At 55.1% G+C, this 19,846-nt stretch overlaps 1 protein-coding gene across 1 annotated transcript; it reads left to right on the forward strand.

Annotated features, from left to right (window-relative positions):
* Window positions 1-3,408: 3,408 nt before the first annotated feature.
* Window positions 3,409-15,277, forward strand: CDC6 (cell division cycle 6). The gene is made up of 12 exons (XM_048830417.2): window positions 3,409-3,472; window positions 4,381-4,577; window positions 6,870-7,127; window positions 7,213-7,412; window positions 8,872-9,047; window positions 9,469-9,575; window positions 9,948-10,087; window positions 10,285-10,385; window positions 11,792-11,856; window positions 12,794-13,008; window positions 13,380-13,520; window positions 14,043-15,277. Exons 2-12 carry the CDS (start codon window positions 4,397-4,399, stop codon window positions 14,130-14,132), a joined length of 1,674 nt encoding a protein of 557 aa, XP_048686374.1. The 5' UTR covers window positions 3,409-3,472; window positions 4,381-4,396; the 3' UTR covers window positions 14,133-15,277.
* The last annotated feature ends 4,569 nt before the right edge of the window (window positions 15,278-19,846 follow it).

A 19,846-nucleotide genomic window follows, 5' to 3' on the forward strand; every position in this document is an offset into this window, starting at 1 on the left:
AACAGCTGGATGGAGGAATCACTTGTGGCAGGTCATTTCACCTGCCTGGGTTTTCACAGTCCACATCTGTAAAATGGGGTGACTCAGACCTGCCTTTCCTGAAGCGCTCTGAGCTGTTCCCTTGTAGCTTGCTAGCTAAGTGCCAAGTATTGTGTCCTGTTCTGTGCAGCTCCTCAGCTGGTGTCAGGCTGCCAAATCAGAGGTCACGGCTGCCTGGACTGAGAGGCCCTGGATGGGATTTTTCTCAGAGGTGCGGAGTGCCCCCAACCCCATGGATTTCAGTGGGACATGCAGCAGCTCAGCCCTTCTGAAATGGGGGGTGTCTACAGACATTTGAAAAAGGGTGGCTTTAGAGCTCCGTGCCTCGATTTCCCCATTTCTCTACTGGGGGATTTTTCCCTATCTCAGTGTTCTGGGTCTGTGAAGTGCATTGAATTCTCAGATAGGAAGGAACGAGGGAAAATCCCAAGGCTTCAGCAGCCCTGAAGTTTGCAATCAAGCTATCTCCAAGGCAGAGGATGCCAAGAGCCTGCTGTGTATCCAATGGAACAGGCAGCTGACCTGCAACTTGCTACTGGCTTGGCTGGAAGGTCTTATTAGCAAATGTTGCCCCTGCCTGTTTTTGTAACATGACAGCGATTCAGATGGGCTGCTTGCCCTGGCCAGACCTTCACCTGAGTTACCTACATCAGTCTGGGAGCTTCTCTGCAGAGTCCAGAGGTGGCAGGGCTGAGTGGACGCAACAATGGCATTGAAGCTAGAGTCAAGTCCTGTCCCCCCACTCCCTTTCTGAAAATTCTGCTTAGGAAACTTCTCAGAGCTGGGCACTACCCAAGGACTCCCGGCTTGCAGGGCAGCAGCCTCGGGCCTAGTGGCTGAATGAGTAAGAACCCCACTTCCTCTGAGTAGAGGAATTCTGACCCAGTGCGTGCCCTGAACCCAGCTCTGTCGCAGCTCCCGGAGCTTGTCATTCTAAATTCTCCTCGAACTAGGGCTTCCATGAAGTCTGCGCGTGGCTGCTTCACCATAATTAAGGTAAATGTTCTGTGGAATGCTAATCATTAGTGCAGATGAGCACAGAGCCAACTGGCACCATCACTGCCTGCCCAGTTTGCAGTACTGTCTTCAGATTTTAAAAATCCGCTACTTTCTGATCCCCATAACTCCACGGCTTGTGGCCGGCTGCAGCAGGTTTGATTCTCCAGTAGTAGGTGCTTAGAGCTGGCTGCCATTTTTCTCACGGGGTTGAGAAGCTGTGCTGTATAAGCGGTACGGTACTGCCTTTTGATCCCGGAGACCTAGGGTCTAGTCTCAGCTCTGTGACCTGGGCAAGTCCCTCTGTGCCTCTCCCCCGCATCTGTTTAGATTATAAACCCTGGCTGGGCAGGAGCTGTCTCATGCATTGTGTTTGTAAGGTACCTAGTACACCGGGGCTCTGTTCTCAGTTCTCTGAACCTCACTACTAGAGTTCATAAGAGGAAGATGTAATGTTATCAGTTCTCTTTATTTTCTGGTCTGTGGGGAGAAGAGGAGTGGAGGTGGGCCAAAGAGAAAACTTGGTTAATATTAACTCTTATCTCTGGGCACCTTGTCCCAGTTTGCATTTAGCAGGCTTCTTTAATAATACACCCAGGGCTGCTGACACCCTGCCCATCAGCCTTGGAGAGAGACTTAGATTTGTTAAAAGGGTAGGTTTAAGCATGCTTACAAAAAATACCTGAGTGGGTTTTTCTGTTTGTTTTTTTTAGTGGTAACGGCCCTCCAGCGATAGTGCAGGTAGGAGTGGTATAAATTTCCAGCCTAGCTCCTCAGCCACAGAGAAGAGGCTTCAGTCACTGGCTTCTCTGCTGCCGTTATGCCTGCTGAGGTAGGCTATGGATACTTGATCACCATAACTATCATGCCATAGCAGTCGGGGCTCGATCTGCACCACCCGTGGAGTTTCCTTAAGCAGCCTTCTGCCTCCCTGTCCTGTTCCTAATTAATTAGTGATATAGTTAATTGTAGGGACTGTCCTTTTTCCTCAGCAGTGAGTGCAAATGTTTTCTCACTTTGTTGGGGCTACGTGCTCATGCCTTTGCTTTTCGTTGAAGGAGATGGATGTGTGTGTATTGCTAATGGTATGGTCTGGCTCTGGTCCCTGAAGAAGAAGAGAGCACTACCATTTCCAGTGGCGGTTGGATGGTCAGATCTTCCAAAGCTTGAGACCTGCCTGTGCCTTCCTATCCTGCTAACTCACCTGCCGGAACTGATCCAGGAGTTACAGATACCGCCCTTCTAACAGGCTGGGGCTAACCTGCTGTGTTCCTTGGCGGGGCTCACCAAGGGCCGAGCCTTGCTGCAGGAAGTAATCCTGCTCCTGGGTGGCTGTTAGAGCTGTGATTCATCTCACACTGGGAAAATAGGCAGCAGGTCTTTGCACAACGCACAGTCAACCTGTGGAACTCCTTGCTAGAGGATATGGACAAGGCCAAGACCATAACAGGGTTCAAAAAAGAACTAGATAAGTTCATGGAGGACAGGTCCATCAATAGCTATTAGCCAGGATGGGCAGGAATAGTGGCCCTAGCCTCTGTGTGCCTGAAGCTAGGAATGGGCAACAGGGGATGGATCACGGCCTGATAACCTATCTGTTCATTCCCTCTGGGGCACCTGGCATTGGCCACTGGCAGCAGAGAGGACGCTGGGCGAGATGGGCCTTGGCTCTGACCCCGTCGGGCAGTTCCTATGTTCTAAAAACCCTCCACCCCAGGTGCTCTGACGAGTCTCTCTGTGGCTCAGCCCCCACTTGCTCCCCAAACACAGGGCTCCCTGCGCCCCCCCCAGCAAGACCTGCCAGGCCAGGGGCCGGCTCCTGCTGCTCCCAGGCCTGCATTTTCCCTCTCTGGCCCTCAGCCCCAGCGTCCAGCCCCGGGCGTTTGCAAACCCCCCCGCGCGTGGCTTGGGGGGGGGGGGCAGGGAGCGTCTGCCTCCCTCCCCAACAGCAGGGGCCCCTGGAGCTGCTGGCCCGAGGCCGTGGCTGAGTCCGCTCCTGCCTGGCGCCGCTCCGGGCCGGGCTGTCCCTGGGCCCCCCGGCTCCAGGGCGTATCGCAGCCTCCAGCTCCTGTCCCGCGCGGGCTGTCCGTCAGTCCCAGCACGTGTCTTTCCCCGGGGACTCCATCTCCCGGCATGCACTACGCCCCGTGAGCACGCGATGCGGCCTCAGCTCTGCCGCATAGGCTGCTGGGAGCCGTAGTCCTCCGCGGGGGCCTCGGTTTCCGGGAGGGAAGGGGGAGGGGTCGCGGCGGCTCCCTGGGCGCTGATTGGCTGCCGGGCGGCTCGGGCCGTGACTTGGCTTGGCGCGGAGGCGCGCGATTGGTGGAGACGCCGGGCAGAGGAGCCTATGGGGCGCGTGGGCGGGGCTGGTTCGGGCCGGTGGCGCGAAGTGAGAGGGAGAACGCTGAGGTGTTTGGCGCCGAGCGGCTGGAGCCGGGTGAGAGAGGCGCGGGGCCGGGTCTGGGGGGGGCCCGAGGGGCTGGGTTGGGGCCCGGTTTGGGGGGGCTGAGGTGAGAAAGCGGGGGGGTCGTGGTGTCTGGGTGGGGGGCTGAGGTGAGAAAGGGGGTGGCGTGGTGGCTGGGTGGGGGGCTGAGGTGAGAAAGGGGGTGGCGGGGGGCGTGGTGTCTGGGTGGGGGGCTGAGGTGAGAAAGGGGGGTGGTGGGGGGCGTGGTGTCTGGGTGGGGGGCTGAGGTGAGAAAGGGGGGTGGCGGGGGGGCGTGGTGGCTGGGTGGGGGGCTGAGGTGAGAAAAGGGGGTGGCGTGGTGGCTGGGTGGGGGGCTGAGGTGAGAAAGGGGGTGGCGGGGGGCGTGGTGTCTGGGTGGGGGGCTGAGGTGAGAAAGGGGGGTGGTGGGGGGCGTGGTGTCTGGGTGGGGGGCTGAGGTGAGAAAGGGGGGTGGCGGGGGGGCGTGGTGGCTGGGTGGGGGGGCTGAGGTGAGAAAGGGGGGTGGCGGGGGGCGTGGTGTCTGGGTGGGGGGCTGAGGTGAGAAAGGGGGGTGGCGGGGGGCGTGGTGTCTGGGTGGGGGGCTGAGGTGAGAAAGGGGGGTGGCGGGGGGCGTGGTGTCTGGTTTGGGGGGGCTGAGGTGACAAAGGGGGGTGGCTGGGGGGCGTGGTGCCTGGTTGTGGGGGCGGGGGGAGTATTCCTGGCGAGTGTGTTCTTGGCTGAGTCCCCGGGCTCCAGCCCGCTCCTGTGAAGGGGGTGGCCGGGGGCAGCTCTTCCAGCTGCCCCGGAGGGTCTGGGGTTTCCCATCTAGCTGCTGAGCCTTCCCCGCCCAGCGTTGTGAGGGGGGCCGGTGCCCCTTATGGGGAGGGGATGAGTCTGAGGCCAGTGGTTCCCCTGCCTCCCAGGTATCGTGTGGCAGCCATGCCCAGCACCAGGTCCCAGACCCAGGCTGCTATTGACTTCCCCCGGAGGAAACAGCCCAGGACGCCTGTCGCACCTGCTGGGGCTTACAGAGATGCCACATCGAACCCCACCAGGGTGACCCTCCTGCCGCTCTCACCCGGGGAGACGGTCCTGCCGCTGAGCCCCCGCAAACGCCTAGGTGAGGTACTGCCAGGAGACTTACCCTGCCCCCCCACCTCTTGCAGGGCCAGAACCTTAATGAGTTCAGGGTTCCTGGCTCCCAGCCCCATGCTTGGAGCTCACCGTTCCCACAGGCATTACCAGGCTGTCCCCTACACCCCACAGACAGCAGGCCTTTCTTTTCCTTTCCACCTGGAAAAAGGAGGCACTGTGATTGCTAAATGCCTGAGAACTGGGCCTTGTTTCTTGGGTAGCAAATAACTACCTGGTTGGTCATCCTGGGGGAGGGGTGGCAAACACTCAGCCCATGGGCCAAGTCCAGTTCTTTTGCATCTCCAGAATCCAAGGGCTTGTCAACGCTAGAAAATTTTGCCCCTTTAAGTATGTCAGTATAGTTAGAGTGATGCAAGCCTCCTCATGTGGCTGCATATATAAGGCACTTCTACACTGGTGCAACTTCAGCCACACAGGAGCTTAGACCTGTATAACCATGTCAGTAAAATATCATGCTCCTAACTGACACAATTATATCGGTAAAACTTTTATTTCCAACCCCCCCCCCCCCCCCCCCAAATACCTAAGAGCGTGTCAATTATGAACTGTGTGTAACTAAGGCAGTACTGACTCAGGTCTCAAGACAGCCTGGACCAGAGGTGTCCATTCCCCACTCCACTCATCACTGAAATAATCACTCTAGGACCCTAAGATTATTTTAGTGGGTGGAATAGGGGAGTGGAAATGGAGCCCAGGGATGTGGAGGTGGGATCTAGGGTTGCCAGGTGTCCGGTTTTCGACCGGAACGCCTGGTCAGAAAAGGACCCTGGCAGCTCCGGTCAGCATTAAAAGTCTGGTTGACAACGCAGCAGGACAAGGCAGGCTCCCTGCGGCTACTGGAAGCAGCAGCATGTCCCCCCTCTTGATCCTATGTGTAGGGACAGCCAGGGGGCTCCATGTGCTGCCCCTGTCCCAAGCACCAGCTCTGCAGCTCCCATTGGCCAGAGCCCCCTGGCTGCCCCTCCGCCTAGGAACCAGAGTGGGAACATGCCGCTGCTTCTGGGAGCTGCTTGAGGTAAGCGCTGCCTGGAGCCTGCACCTTGACCCCCCTCCTTCACCCCAATCCCCTGACCCAGCTCGGAGCCTCCTCGTGCACCCTGAACCCCTCATTTCTGGCTTCACCCTGGAACCTGCAGCCCCCCCAGAACCTGTACCCCCTCCCATACCCCAACTCCCTGCCTCAGCCCAGAGCCCCCTCCCATACTCCGAACCCCTCGGTGCCACCTCAGAGCCCCCTCCTGCACACCAAACCCCTCATCCCTTGCTGCACCTCCAGTCAGAGGCCTCACCCCCTCCCGCATCCCAACCCACTCAGCCCGGAGCCCCCTTCTGCACTCTGAGCCCCTCAGCCCCATGTCGGAGCCCCCTCCTGAACCCCAAATCCCTCACCCCACACCAGAGCCCGCACCCCCATTTGGAGCCCTCACCCCCTCTTGAACCCCAACCTCCTGAGCCAGCATGGTGAAAATGAGCAGATGGGAGTGGGGGGGGCGGCGCGGCGCGGCAAGAGTTTTCGGTTTTGTGCAAGTAGAAAGTTGGCAACCCTAGTGGTACCTAGGAGTTGCTGCAGGGCAAAGAGATCAGAGAAGGGGGAGAGGAAGATGGGGAAGGAAGGAAATGAAGCAGGAATAGTGCTGTTCCTAAAGGGGAGCAAGTTTTTCCACTAAGTGATGATGAAAATGACAAGACTCTGAACAAATAAGCCAGGGTGACTGAAAGCTTAGTCACTGCATAAATGCTGTTACGCTTTTAATCTGTGCCAGCCTCTGCTGAGGTCAGAAGTGAGATGTGGTCCTAAATGGAAACCACTGCCCAGGGATTGCAATGAAAGTTAACACCTATGTTAGACCCAGCAGGCTTTTCCTGGGCTCTGTAGACTAAGGGAAGTTTCCCCCTCCCTGAGGCCAATGCAGGATTGTTTTATTGTCTTACCCAGCCAAATATGAAGGATCCCAAGCAACAGATGAAACTGCTCCCCTGGGAGGCTGGCCCACAGCTGGATAAGTCTGTCTCACGAACCTTTTGCTAATATTGGGGCTAAATTTTCCCCTTGGCCCATTAATTGTAGTTACCACCGCTGGGTGCCATTCTAAATTTCTCAAGGGGTTGACATCCTAGCCTGTCTTTCAGAGCGTGCCTTAATCCTGCAATGTAAGTTGGTCCCTTGTCACGGCATCCAGATGCCAGACCTTCCTCCAGCCATTTACCTCTCCATTGGCCCCTGCTACCTATTGAACTTGACGCTTCTCTCCTGTAGGTGATGACAACCTGTGCAACATCCCTCAATCACTGCCCTGCTCCCCAACAAAACAGAGCAAGAAGGAGAATGAGCTCCTATCTGCCTCTCACAAGGGGCGATGCTTGTTCTTCAGCGAGCAGCCAACGACTGAGTCTCCTGGCAAGAGGAAAAACTTGGTGCCATCCCTGCTCCACAAGCGGCAGGAGACCCCAAGAAGCTCGGAGCGCTCTCGTCTCAACAAGGAACCTGTGTGCAACCAGCTGTTCAAGCAGGAAAGTAGGTGTTGATGCAATGTCTGGTGGAGAACAAGCCCCAGGGCAGCTCCGCAACCTTCTCTGATGTGTTTCTTTATCTGGCATAGGCACTTGTTATCAGCAGGCGAAGAGTGTTCTGCACACGGCTGTCCCTGACCGGCTTCTTGCCAGGGAGAAGGAGACTGATGCCATCAGGCGGTTCCTGAAAGAGCATGTCTGTGGGGAGAAACCTGGCAGTCTTTACATCTCTGGTGCTCCTGGCACTGGAAAAACTGCCTGTCTGAGCAGAATCCTGCAAGACTTCCAGGTATGGCTGTGCTTGGAGGTTCAGACACCTGTCTCAGATGCTCTGTTATCGATGTCAGTGTCTCTTCTGTAGCTACAGCAGGAACATGCCTACTTGCTATAAGCCCAGTGTACTCCCTACCTTTGACAAACAAAATCTGATCCCCCTGAAATCTTTCTTGGGTGATCTTACGTGGGATGGATTTTCCTGGGAAGCGTGAGGCAAATCACACAAGTGGTTCGGAGAATACAGGGAAGGGAGCAAACAATGGGGTGACTTTGGTTCTCCGGCCCCTCCTTAAGGCTGCTCTTCTGTCTCACCACAGCTCAAACACTTTGCCCTTAATGCTTCATGTTTGGTTTAATCTGCCATCCCCAGTCAGCATTAGCACCTCTGATTACTGCAGTTTGGGCATGTCGTAGCTCCATGTACGTGCAGAGTAATCTACGAACGCTTACCCTGGTCCCTGTTGTGTGATGCTTAGTCTGGTTCAGGCAGTTAAATGCAGTGCATGTGGAGGGGGAATAACGAGATAGAGCATGTGCAGAGTGGGGTTTGAGGAGGAGATAGTTGAGGGCATTTCCTCAAGAAGAGGGGAAGATGCCATGAGAATTGGAGTAGGAGAAAGGAGTAAGTGTGCACTAGATACGCTTCAGGTGCACCACTGTAGAGTAGACTCTTCCTACAGAGATGGAAGGGCTTCGTCCATCGCTTTAGTTAATCCATGTCTTTGAGAAGCAGTAGCTGGATTGAGGGAAGAATTCTTCCCCTGCCCTAGCACTGTCTACACGGGAGCTTTGCTCGGCTTAATTACATCTCTTGTGGATGAATTTTTCATCCCCCTGAGTGATGTAGCCAGCTTGATCTAAGGCGATGGCTATGCTACAGAGCTTAAAGCAGCACGGCTGCAGCACTGCTAATGCAGACGCTCTAAGCCGACAGGAGAGAGTTCTCCTGTCAACTTAATTACCCCAGTCCTCGTGAGCGGTGGTAGCTCTGTTGGCAGAAGAGGTTCTTCCATCAACGTAACACTGACCACAACAGCGCTTAGGTCAGTGTGACTTACATTGCTCAGGGGGGTGGCTTATTCACATCCCTGAGCAACATAACTTATACCGACTGAAGTTCCTGTGTGTGCACACAGCCTGAGTTTTAGGTGTAGACCAGGCCTGAGGCCGAGGGACATAATGGGGAGAGAAAGAGAGACAAATACAACACCTTGAAAGTGAGGTTGGGAGGCATGAATTTGCTGTGATGATGCTGTGGGACTGGTGCACTGGGAAAGGGAGCTGGCTGCTAGCCAGTCTCCGCTCTGGACAGACTGTCAAAGCCTGGGTCAGCTGAGCTGCGTTGTCCTGTGCTCCGGTGCGCTGATCTGCTTGGCTCGCCTGAGCCTTTGCCTGGCGCAGGAGGGTGAGTGGGATGGGATCTGAACTGTGGCTCACTTGCTCTCTAACTCTCCCTTTTCTCCCTGTGGCAGAATGAACTCCCGGGCAGCAAAACCATTGTCCTGAACTGCATGTCCCTCAGCAGCTCCCAGGCTGTGTTCCCAGCCATAGCTGAGCAGATGGGCCAGCAGGGGGCATCCAAGGTAGCTGGGAGAGACTTGGTGAGGAAGCTGGAGAAGCAGCTGACAGCAGAGGGGACGCCCATGATGTGAGTACCCTGTTCCGAAACTCTCCTGAAGTGTTGTGAGCCAGAGGCTGGGCCTGTGTGATAGCTGTGTTCCCAGCCAAGATTCCCCTAGTCATTGCAGCTGGTTAACTGCCAGAAGAGGGAGCTGATCGGTGCCTCTCTGCACCCAGGGGCTGAGGGCTTGATTTTCCAGAGGTGCAGAGCACTGCCAGCTGCAGTGGAAGTCAGGAGGAGATGTGGGTGCTTGGCATCTTGGGATAACCAGGCCCTTATTTTGTTACTAAGTACAGGCTGTGTCAGGGAAGGATTGCACCCTGCCTCTGCCATGCCCCATCACAGAAGGGGAGTGCCCCGCCATGCCTCAGCAGGGGCTGGTTAGTCTCCATGCCCCCAGGGTAAAGCCTCGGTGCTGAGCTGGGCTTTCTTTCCTACCTTTGCATAGCGTGCTGGTGCTGGATGAGATGGACCAGCTGGACAGCAAAGGACAGGACGTGCTCTACACAGTGTTCGAGTGGCCCTGGCTCATTGGCTCCAGGCTTGTCCTCATCGGTAAGTGTGTCAGTTGTGCTGTGACAATGCTTTGGCCTGGTGCTGCCATTGAAATGCCCTGTGGCTGCAGAAGCTTTGTGTCGGAGTGCCCTGAGGGGATGGCACGTATCCACCCTCCTGCAGGAGGTGCCCTGACATTTTTCCTCTTGGAGAAAGCTGGGGAAGATTATGAAGCTGGTTTCTGGCAACAGAAATCAGTCTAGTTATAGTAGCAAACCTATCGCCTGATAGGTGTGTTTAAAAACTGCCCTTGCCCAACCCCAGGATGCATGATCGATGCAGGGCCTTGCACATGACCCTGGGCTTTGGAAGATCTCCCCACTCCCTGTTAGCCTAGGCTGCCATTCTCAATAGCCTCAATGTGCTTCACAGGAGTGGCCAATGCCCTGGACCTCACGGACCGGATCCTGGCCAGGCTACAGGCCCGGCCCAAGTGCAAACCCCAGCTACTAAACTTCCCACCTTACACAAAGGAGCAGATTGCCTCAATCCTGCAGGAACGGCTGAGACAGGTAAGAACCCAGGGACCAAGTCCACATGGGCTCATCCCCTTCTCTGGGGAACAAGCTTAGACTCCTGAGCCGTTATACACAGAGATCTGGAACCACACGAGCAGCTTTCTGGTGCTGTCTTGAACCGTATTGGACCACCTGAGGCTTCTGCAGTGGAGACCTCTCCATAACTGCCCTGTGCCCTGTTTTCTTGGCAGGTGTCTGGTGATCAGGTCCTGGACAGCACTGCTGTCCAGTTCTGTGCCCGGAAAGTCTCTGCCGTTTCGGGAGATGCTCGCAAGGCACTGGATGTATGCAGGTAAATGCCGCCGCCTTGCCCTGCTGCCTCTGAAGGCAGGCTCCTTACCCAGTGTCCTTTGAGCGAATGTGACTTAAGGCTCCATTATGCCGCTGCTTCCCTGGCATTGAAAGGAGGGCTTGCATCACTCCAGGCATGCTGCCTCCTGACCATGTTAATGTCTGAGACGTTCGCAGTCCATTACCTATGGAGGGTGAGACAACTGGCTGCTGCCAGCCCTCCCCGCTGTGACTAGAGATTGGTTAATTACATTTGTATTGCAGAAGGCCCCATTAGCAGCTCTCAAGCAGGTTTCTTTATGAAGCTGAACCAGTTTTTCCTTCAGAATTTTTTTCTCTCCTCGTTCTTTCTTTCTGGGGCTGTTTTCCTCCTCCAGTTTCATTGTAGGTGGGACTTCTCTACCGCACTGGGGACACTTCCTTTGGTGGGGCACATCACTTCCAGAAAGGGGTGCCAGTTAAGCCTGTGCCAAAGGGTACATTCTGGACTATCCTGTTGCTTGGGGCTTCTGCACTGGCACAAGGACAGGTGCCATCCTGAGCTGGGAGTGTGGGAGAAGCAGGGCTGTCCCAATAGGAAAACAGCTGTATTGGAGGGACATTGGCCACCAGTTTGGGCCCAGAATTTGGGCTGGGAGGGACTAGGAAAAACTTACACTAGAATGCTGTAGAAGTCAGGTTGCTCCCCCCACTCAGATCTGAACCTTCCCCTGCTATGCTGGCCACTCAAATGCCGCATCATCTTGCCAGGCATGCAGTGGTTCTCTTGCTTCCTTTTGTGGTCCACTTCTTAAAATCAAATGATTTCCTGGGCGCCTCCTCTCCCAGTCTCCATCCGTCAGTGACCCTGCAGCAACTAGAGGATTTTGTCTCATTAGGGCCATGTTTAGAGATGAAAATGAGCTCCTGTTAATGGGCTGTGTGCTGCTGTTTGTATCCCACAACTTCTGTATTCATGCTGGTTTAGCTTCTCTCCCTGGGTGCAGGGCTTATTACTTACTGGCTGTGATACTGCCTGCCCGGGAATTCTTGGGAGATTGGGTCCAGCCTTCTGGGAGTGGGGTGGGGTGAGTTGGTGCCTAAAAAGTGATCACAGCTGAAGGAGGGGGTGCAGCAGTCCCATAGCAGCATGACCCAGGCTGCAGCTAGCAGTGAGCATCCCTGCTTGGAGACGAATGGATGCCCCGTTGTTGTTAGGGGACCATTCTTTAGTGGGGCAGTCAGGGGGGTCCAGGTGTGGGGCATGCCATGGGGATTTACCCGAGTCCATGCAAACCCTTCATGTTCCAAGCTGCTCTGTTTCAGTGCAGAGGGGCAAGGGTGCTGCTGGCAGGTCTGGGGCGTCGTTAGGTTTTGACAAGCCCCAAAGGCTCAGTCTAAAGTAGCTTGCGTAAATCTGTGTCCTAGGCGAGCCATTGAGATTGTGGAGTTGGACGTGAGAAGCCAGACTGTCCTCAAACCACTGCCTGGCTGTAAGTAGTTGCCGCCAGCCTGAGTCAGGAAGCTCTGCACTCTTGGCTTTTATTTTTCTGTCAGTCTCCTCGACCTTAATTGTAGCCTTCCTTGCCAATGGCGTGTTTTGCGCATTACTGGAATGGAACTCCCCAAGAGATTGAACAAACGCCTGGCACGCAAGGAGCTTTCCTTCCAGCTCTCTGGAAGCAAAAGCCCTGGATGTGAAGGTCACACCTGCTCTCGTCTCTGGGGCTGGCTTTAACTAGAATGAAAGCACTTAAGTGTAGGTGTGAAATAGCAGCTCCCAAAAGGGGGCGATAGAGTGGGCGGGAGTTCAGCTTGGGATAGGAGCCGTGGAACCTTTCCAAGTGCAAGCTGTACATAGGGACTGTGCGTGGGGGGGGGGTATTAGCACAGCCGTGTCTCAGCCCGTGTTCCAAAGGACTTCAGCCCTTCCCCTTGGATTTTTGGCTGCCATATGCAGGATGTGCTGCTCTTAGGGGTGGCTAAAACATCCCCCACTCTTGGGTCCTCATCAATTTTGTGACCATATATATAGAATATGAGTCTCTCTCCCTCTACTCCTGGTGCTTCAGACTATAATAAGATGAAGTTTGCTTTAAAAATCCGCTTTTCTTTGCACCATTTTATGCCGCTGGCATTTTGCCCTGCCATGTCCTAACAGCGAAACTAGATGGATCAGTTTCACTTCCTGGTTCCCACGCACTGGCCCAGGGCTGCAGGATTTGGGTTCCCAATGCAATGGGGGAGGAAGGGATAGTTACATCCCACTCAAACCCATGGCGTCTGACAACTCGGACTTGACTGAGTTGCCTTTAGCAGTAGCCAATACACTGTGTGTTCTGCCCTGACCTATTTCCTGTCCTTAGTCTTGTATTGCTTCTATATTGATCAAACCCCAACTCCTCTGACTCAGCATTGTCTGGCCTACAGGTAAATCGCCCACTACATCTGCCTCGGTTTCCCCAGTTCCTAGGAGAGTTGGGCTCCCACACATATCCCAGGTGATCTCAGATGTGTATGGTGACAGGATGGCCCTGGGAAATGATAGGGCCAGTGACTCCTTCCCCCTGCAGCAGAAGATCCTGGTCTGCTCCCTGCTGCTCCTAGCCAGGCAGCTGAAAGCCAAGGAGGTGACACTGGGGAAGGTGAGTCAGACCATTGGGTTGTACGGCTAGACGATCCTGCAGCAGAAGCTGAGCTCTTTGCCTCGTGCCCTAGTCCAACGGCAGTAGGTTGGGGGTTGCAAATCCCTGGGAAGGACAGTCTCTTCCACCTCGCTGGTCCAGTCGTGAGCCCCACTGGGCATATGATGTGGGCCAGTCTTGTTTGCTCTCTAGCAACTCCCCGGCAGGTGCTCAGAGTGATGTTGACACATTCTGGAGGGGGAATTAGGTCTAGCCACACACCTGGAGATGGTCAGCCCGGGGAGGGTGCTGAGGCTTGCTGGCACCTGTGCGTCTCCCTCACCTGCATTCAGTGGCTGTGGGTAATGTCTGCTCCCTCCCTCCTCTTGCAGCTACATGAAGCCTACAGCAGAGTCTGCCGGCAGCAGCAGATGGCAGCTGTAGCCCACTCCGAATGCCTCTCCCTCGCCACCCTCTTGGAATCCAGGGGCATCCTGGCACTGAAGAAAGCCAAGGAAGCCAGGCTCACAAAGGTACCCCTACAAACCATGCTGCTTTTTACCCATGGACAGGCTCCAAAGGGAGCCGCTGCAGAAGGGGCGTGGCTGTGAGACACAGGCCTGGAGGGCGAGCGGAGGAGAGCACTGGAAAATGCAGGGTTAGCTGGGGAGCCAGCAGGGTCGAGGAGAACCCTGAAGGGGGCGTGTACAGCAGCGGAGGGCTGCCCTGACCTTACAGTTAGGTTCCCAGACCAGTAAGCTCTGTCGTGGGGACATTTTAACTCCTGGAGGATCTGACACTGACCGTTCTCGGAGGCGGGCTACGGACGGAAGGCACTTGTGCTTTGCTCTGGTGGTGGGCTAGGTGGGCCAGTGCGGGAGTGGCAGGATAGCAGGCTATTGTTGGTCAGCTGCACGGGGGCAGTTCCTGTTGGTGCTGCTGCTTCTATGGACTCTGTAACATTGGGTGAGGGTTTGAGTAGCCTGGGCCGTGCTCATTGGCTACCATGGATGCTGGGCAGGTCTGTGTAGTAAGGAGCCTTGTCTCTCCTCCAGGTTTCCCTGAAGATAGAGGAGAGGGATGTGGAACATGCCCTCAAGGACGGCGTCTTGGTTGGAAACATCTTGGCAGGGGGGCGGCTCTAGACTCATCTACCTTGATGCCTCTTTTTCAAAGGGATGTGGCTCTCTCCGTATCTTATACAAATAACTGCATGGGCTCCGTTGTCCGCGGTAACAACCTTTGCTGAAGGTCACGCTGAGCCATGGCAGTGGAGCGTTTAAAAGGATGAATTTGATCTGCCTTCATCTCACGGCATCTTGCTATAAAGCTGCCTCGTTTGTTTTTAACTGTATACTTGTTTTTAAACATGCTGCCGGCTGAGGTGGATAATGCCCTGTGTCGGAGACAAAGCCAAACTGACCTTCCTTGTGGTGGATTTTGAACTGTTTGGGAATGGCTGCAGGCCCTATCCTCAGCCTCTTGCAGGGCTTCATCTCCCTCTTGGATCCAGGATGTTTGCTGGCCATCCTGACATCCTTTCCCCACAACCTGCACGTACGCCATCATGTTGCCCTTTTTGAACAGCTGGAGATCAAAGAGATGGTGCTCAGGCAGCAAGAGTCTGTTTGGAGAAACGAAACCATTAGCAGTGCGAGAGGCTGCAGGAGGAAATGAGATGGCAGGCGCTGCGCTCCCAACCCAGGCTCCTTTGAAGTCTGGTTATTTCCGCGTAGCAGATGTCGCTCTTAGTGAGGTTTAATGTCTCTGGGGCTCGATCAGGGCTTAGTATGAAGCCCTGAGGGCTGTGTGTATCTTACTGTTCAAGCTGTGGATACATTTATTCCTACTTGTTTGTGGCATTATGAAGAGTCACGTTAGGCCTCTTCCAAAAGACCTGGTTTCTTCTCCCCTTTCCTGCGCAGTAGAACAGAACATCTGTCCTATGACCCCACCCAGCCTGCATCCTGCTCTGCACATCGGAGGTTCCTAATCTCACCGTTGGTTTTTAATTTGATCTACTCTTTCCTCTTCCATCCCTCCCCCGACCCCTTGTCCCGAAGGAATGACCCACTTCAGACATTGTGATGTATTCGCCCTTGGAGCAAGGTTTCTCCAGCAGGGGGCATTCTTGTAGTACCATGACCGGTGCTTCTGTCGCCTGGATCAAGTTTGTAAAGTTTGAGGAAGCTGTATTGCGTGTGTGAGGCCAAACAGCGTGGGGATTCTGGGCAACCCCTTCTCCTATCTATTTTTAAATTAAAAAGTAGCCTTTCTGGGTTGAAAATGACTTATTGTCTGCACACAGTGTCATCTGTTTGTAATGAGCCTCTTGTGAGAGCATAGACCAGACAAATGTGTGCCAATGCAGTGAACATTTGGCATGTGTTATGTCCCTCCCTAACCTCTCTGTCCCCACATCTCCCAGGTTAGAGCTGCCCTTGGGTGGACTCACTCCTGTAGCAGATGTGTTTTGAAAGGCAGGTGCAAGGACACAACTCCACTGAGAGACAGGCCCAGCTGTATTTACAGGTTGGGAAACGTAAAAAAGCCTCCACTCTCACTGATGTGTGGCACTCTCTGACCAGCTCGACAGACACATTGAAACTATCCTCCAGTGCTGAGAAGACACAATTACATTTTCTGCAGCTTATGTTAAAAATAATACAGGCTTTGACAAAATCATAGCTTGCTTGATAGGCCAGCTATTCCTCCCCCTTCTGGTGCCGTCCTCAAAAGGGGTTCAGTGGGGATGTGAGACTGTTGCTAACTTGTCTGGAGCCCCTCTGCTATCCCATGGGGTGCTCCGATTCTCCACGCACATTGCAGGGAGGGGTAAGCTGCTACCACGCATGGCCAGTGCAGCATGTGGTGTAATCAGTGGGAACTCTCTGATGCCCACTGTTTTAAATGGAGTGGGATGTATGGTCCCCAAGCAACCCAGGTTCCTGGCTACTGGAACCCATCTAGGCCCTGCGCTACAAGGAGTTTCTGTGGTGCTGTTCACCCAGTCTAGTCCATTAGCCTTTGCCATTCTCATAGCAGGTGAATAAAGAAAGGGGAGGTGGCCTGAAGTAGGCTGACTGGCTGTACAGTGAATGCTGGAGCCCCCCTGTTCCTGCTATCAACGCTTAAGGGGAAGGGGTGTGTGGATAGCTACTACCTTTTCTAGGATCTGTGCCCCTCTAACAGTCACCCAGTGTGGAAAACGCCAGTGGGCAAAGTTAAAGGGCTGCTGGTGAAGATGAGCTGTGGCCTAATAAGAAGCAGGCTCAGAGCAGGATTGAGAACAGATGGGAGCCTTGATTTAAATGGCATTTTATTGGCTGTGGAGACCTTGAGAGAGACAGTTGTTCCTGCAGCTACTGTCTGTACTGGGTCCAGTGCCAGATGGGCCAAACTATTCGCAAATTTGCAAAGATGCTGGCAGCAAGATACGGGTCAGCCAGAGCCACCACAACAGATACGGCCTTGTGGGCTGCTGTTTCCTTCTTACCCTCTGCAGCTCCCAGCACCAGCTTGCTGTGCTGGCAAGCTGAAAGCTGATTTATTTTTAACCACCCCTGCTGCAGCCTCCCAGTGGGATCTGAGAATCCCTTTGGTTCCTCTCCTGTCATGGCAGGTTGCTATCCAGGGTAGAAAAGACTCCAGCTTGGTCTTCCCTAGTGCTAATGGCACCTGCAGGGCCTTGAGAATGAGGACTGCTGTCAGAAAAGGCAACAGCTCCTTACTGCTGCTGATCACTCACTCTCCAGGCTGCAAAGAGGGTGTGGTGTCCATGCAGCAGCGGAGTGGGGCTGTGCTGTGCTCATGGAGGGGATGGCGCCTGAAAGAAATCCTCTGCGTAGAAATTAAAGCCCACCGAGACCTGGCCCTTTCTAAGTGCAGGCTTTAATCCCCTTGAGTGAGGACTTTGCTGCTATTAATCGGAGACAGGGCTTGAGCCGAGCACTTCCAGAGCAGGTCTGCACCTGGCAGCTGATGTCAAGAGGAGAGCCAGGTGCCTCTGTGACCGAGGCACCACACCTACACTAGAGAAAAATGCAGCTGTTTCTTTCGTTCTTTCCCCCAGTGAAGGTTAGAGGCCTGGCGTGCCTTAGGGGCTAGCCCCAAGTAACTGGCACAGAGCTGGAGCAGAGCTGGCAAGCAATGGGATGAAGTGGCACTAATTTCCAACAGCCTGGCTGCATGTCACCTTGCTGGGCTGTTGGCTACTGGGCTTGAAGCTACTCTGAGGGGAAAGGGACGTGGAAGTGCGGGGGAGACCATGTTTGTCCTGGAAGCAGCGGGGGCTGGCAAGGTGCAGAGGAGGAGGCTGAAGTGACCTAGGGTACAGACCCCTTTCAGACTTGCCTCTTAGTCGTGCCTCCAAGCTCGGCCTGTGCGTAAAACAGGCTCGTCCGTTTGAACCAATTGTCCTGATGGGGCTAGCGTGCAGCTGCCCTCTGCCAGTCGGATTTGAATTGTTCAGCTATGTGGCATAGGCCCTGTACTGCTGCTTGCTAATGGAGGAGGGGCTGCTGCTGGGAGGCTCTGGGCAGGGCCGTGCTGAGCGGCTCTGGCATAGGAGGGAAGCTCTGGGGTGTCTAAGAAGAGCAGATAGTTTGGCACCATGGCTGGGCATGGTCCCAACACCCCCTCCCTCCCCGCCTTGGCCTGGAGTACAGACCTAGTGGCCCCTTTTCTCAACAATTGATGGCTGTGGGACGAAGGCCGGGCTCCCGCAGTCAGTGGTGCATATGCAGGGCCCTCAGCCTAGCTTCACACAACAGCTGACTGTGCCCTGGCAATAGGGCTCCCTTTTTATTTTAAAGGCACTAATTGGGTTCTGAATCACGCTAGACTGCTTTGATCTCTCAACCATTTCCCACACAGCCTGCAACAGCCTCATCAGCAATTTCTAATGAGGGGGCCCGACCGTCTCCTCTAGGCCCTCTTCCACCCCTCCCATCCCTGCCTATTAGGCCCGGTACCACCCCCCTGCACTGCTTGGCAATGACCCTGGGAGGTGTAGTCTGTATTTCTTACATGCCTGGGGGGTCAGGCGCCCCAGCATGACTGCCGTGCCTCTGAGTGCAGAGGGGTGCCCCCTTCTGGCCAGGCAGCAGAGCGGCTGTACTGCATTAGTGCCATCTGCCTGTGAGACTTGAACCCAAGCCCCTCGCAGGCAGCCGGTAGAGCCTGTTTTCCCTGCTGCCCTTTGGCAATGGATGGAACCCTTTTAACAATGCTCATTAACAGGTTGAACCTGTCCTGCTACATGTGGTCATTGGAGATCCCCAGGAGTCAGGGTGGTACTGCCAAGGTCTGGAGCACGGTCCACCGTGGGTCATTACACTCTGCCTCCCTGAATCCAACGCCCCTTCCCTAGAGTCATATCTGTGTGATGGTCAAACACTGGTTCTGTTCCACCCCAGAGGAGATTGCAGATCAGCAGCAGGCACAGTAATTCCTGTGTGTAGGTAGGTCCTGATCTATCTGCGTGGTTGGACCTCTGCACGGCTGGGGCATGGGCACCAGGATCCAGCCTCCTGGAGCAGTTTACAGGATCTGCAGAGCACTTTGGGCAAAGAAAGGAGCGAGAGAGTGTGGATTGTTCTCATCTCTGCTCTTACCCCTCCGCACCCCCTAGCTCCCTGGTCCCCCAAAGATGCCTTTGTTTACAGCAGGGCTGTGCCCCCAGCCTGGGATGGGTGCCCCAGAGGGAGCCCTGCTGTTACAAGGGGATCCTTATGAACCTTTTGGTTTTACAGTCGCTTCAGGAACGGAGCAGGTGCATTTGACTCCTGGCAGCAGCCTGGGTGCTTGAGGATGACAGCGGTGGTGACATGCGGTGCGGGTGAGGTCAAGGGCAGAGCAGGTGATGGGCAAGCTGTGGGGCTGTTTGATGAAGCGGGACTGTTCTTAATGTTTCCTCTGAATATTCTGGGGGTGCCTCAGTTTCCCCTATGCAGTTCTTAAGTATCTAGGTGGGAGGATAAGGGTGTATGATTGTTGCAGAGCCCTAGAGGGCAGGTGTGTGCAGGGGTCTGGACACAGAGAATGGCCAACACCCTGTTTCCTGGCAACTGATGGCCTGAGCCCTTTCCCCCTGCAAGGTGAGAGCTAAAGGGTTGGAGAACAAAGGAACCAGGTGACCTCCTGGCCTGGAAAGGGACAAATCCCGGAGGAGGATGGGCTGGAGGGGGAGGCAGTTTGGGGCTGGCTGGGGACCAGGAGTGAAGTGCAGACATGGTTGTCGGGCTCACTGCCCCCAGAATGGACCCAGCTGAGGGGTCCTGTTCTCTGCACCTACAAACTCTTGTGTTAGACCATGTTCCTGTTGTCTAATAAACCTCTGTTTTACTGGCTGGCTGAGAGTCCCATCTGACTGCGGAGTTGGGGGGCAGGACCCTCTGGCTTCCCCAGGACCCCACCTGGGCGGACTCGCTGGGGGAAGCGCACGGAGGGGCAGAGGATGCTGAATGCTCCGAGGTCAGACCCAGGAAGGTGGAAGCCGGGGGAGCTGTGTGTCCTGCAGACAGGCTGCTCCCAGAGAGGAGACTTCCCCAGAGTCCTGCCTGGCTTCATGGGGAGCAGTTCCAGAGCATCGCCCGGGGACTCCGTGACAGGATCGGGGAAGCCCCTCCCTCAAAACCCCACCACTTCCACCCCAGCGCCTGGCAGCAGAGAGTCCCACATGGGGTGGCCAGGTGATGGCTCCGAGCAGAAGTGTTGTAGGGAAACTCCCTGCAGATTGTTTCCTTTCACATATTTATTTAATCCGCTGGAAGCCAATAAAAACATCCTTGCTGCCAGCATGGGAAGCTGCCTGGACCCTGGGGAGATGGCCCAGTTCCCTGGGGGCTGGGGGGGGGGG

This window comes from Caretta caretta, chromosome 27, assembly GCF_965140235.1.
Source record: "Caretta caretta isolate rCarCar2 chromosome 27, rCarCar1.hap1, whole genome shotgun sequence".
In the NCBI taxonomy this organism is placed as follows: Eukaryota; Metazoa; Chordata; order Testudines; family Cheloniidae; genus Caretta; species Caretta caretta.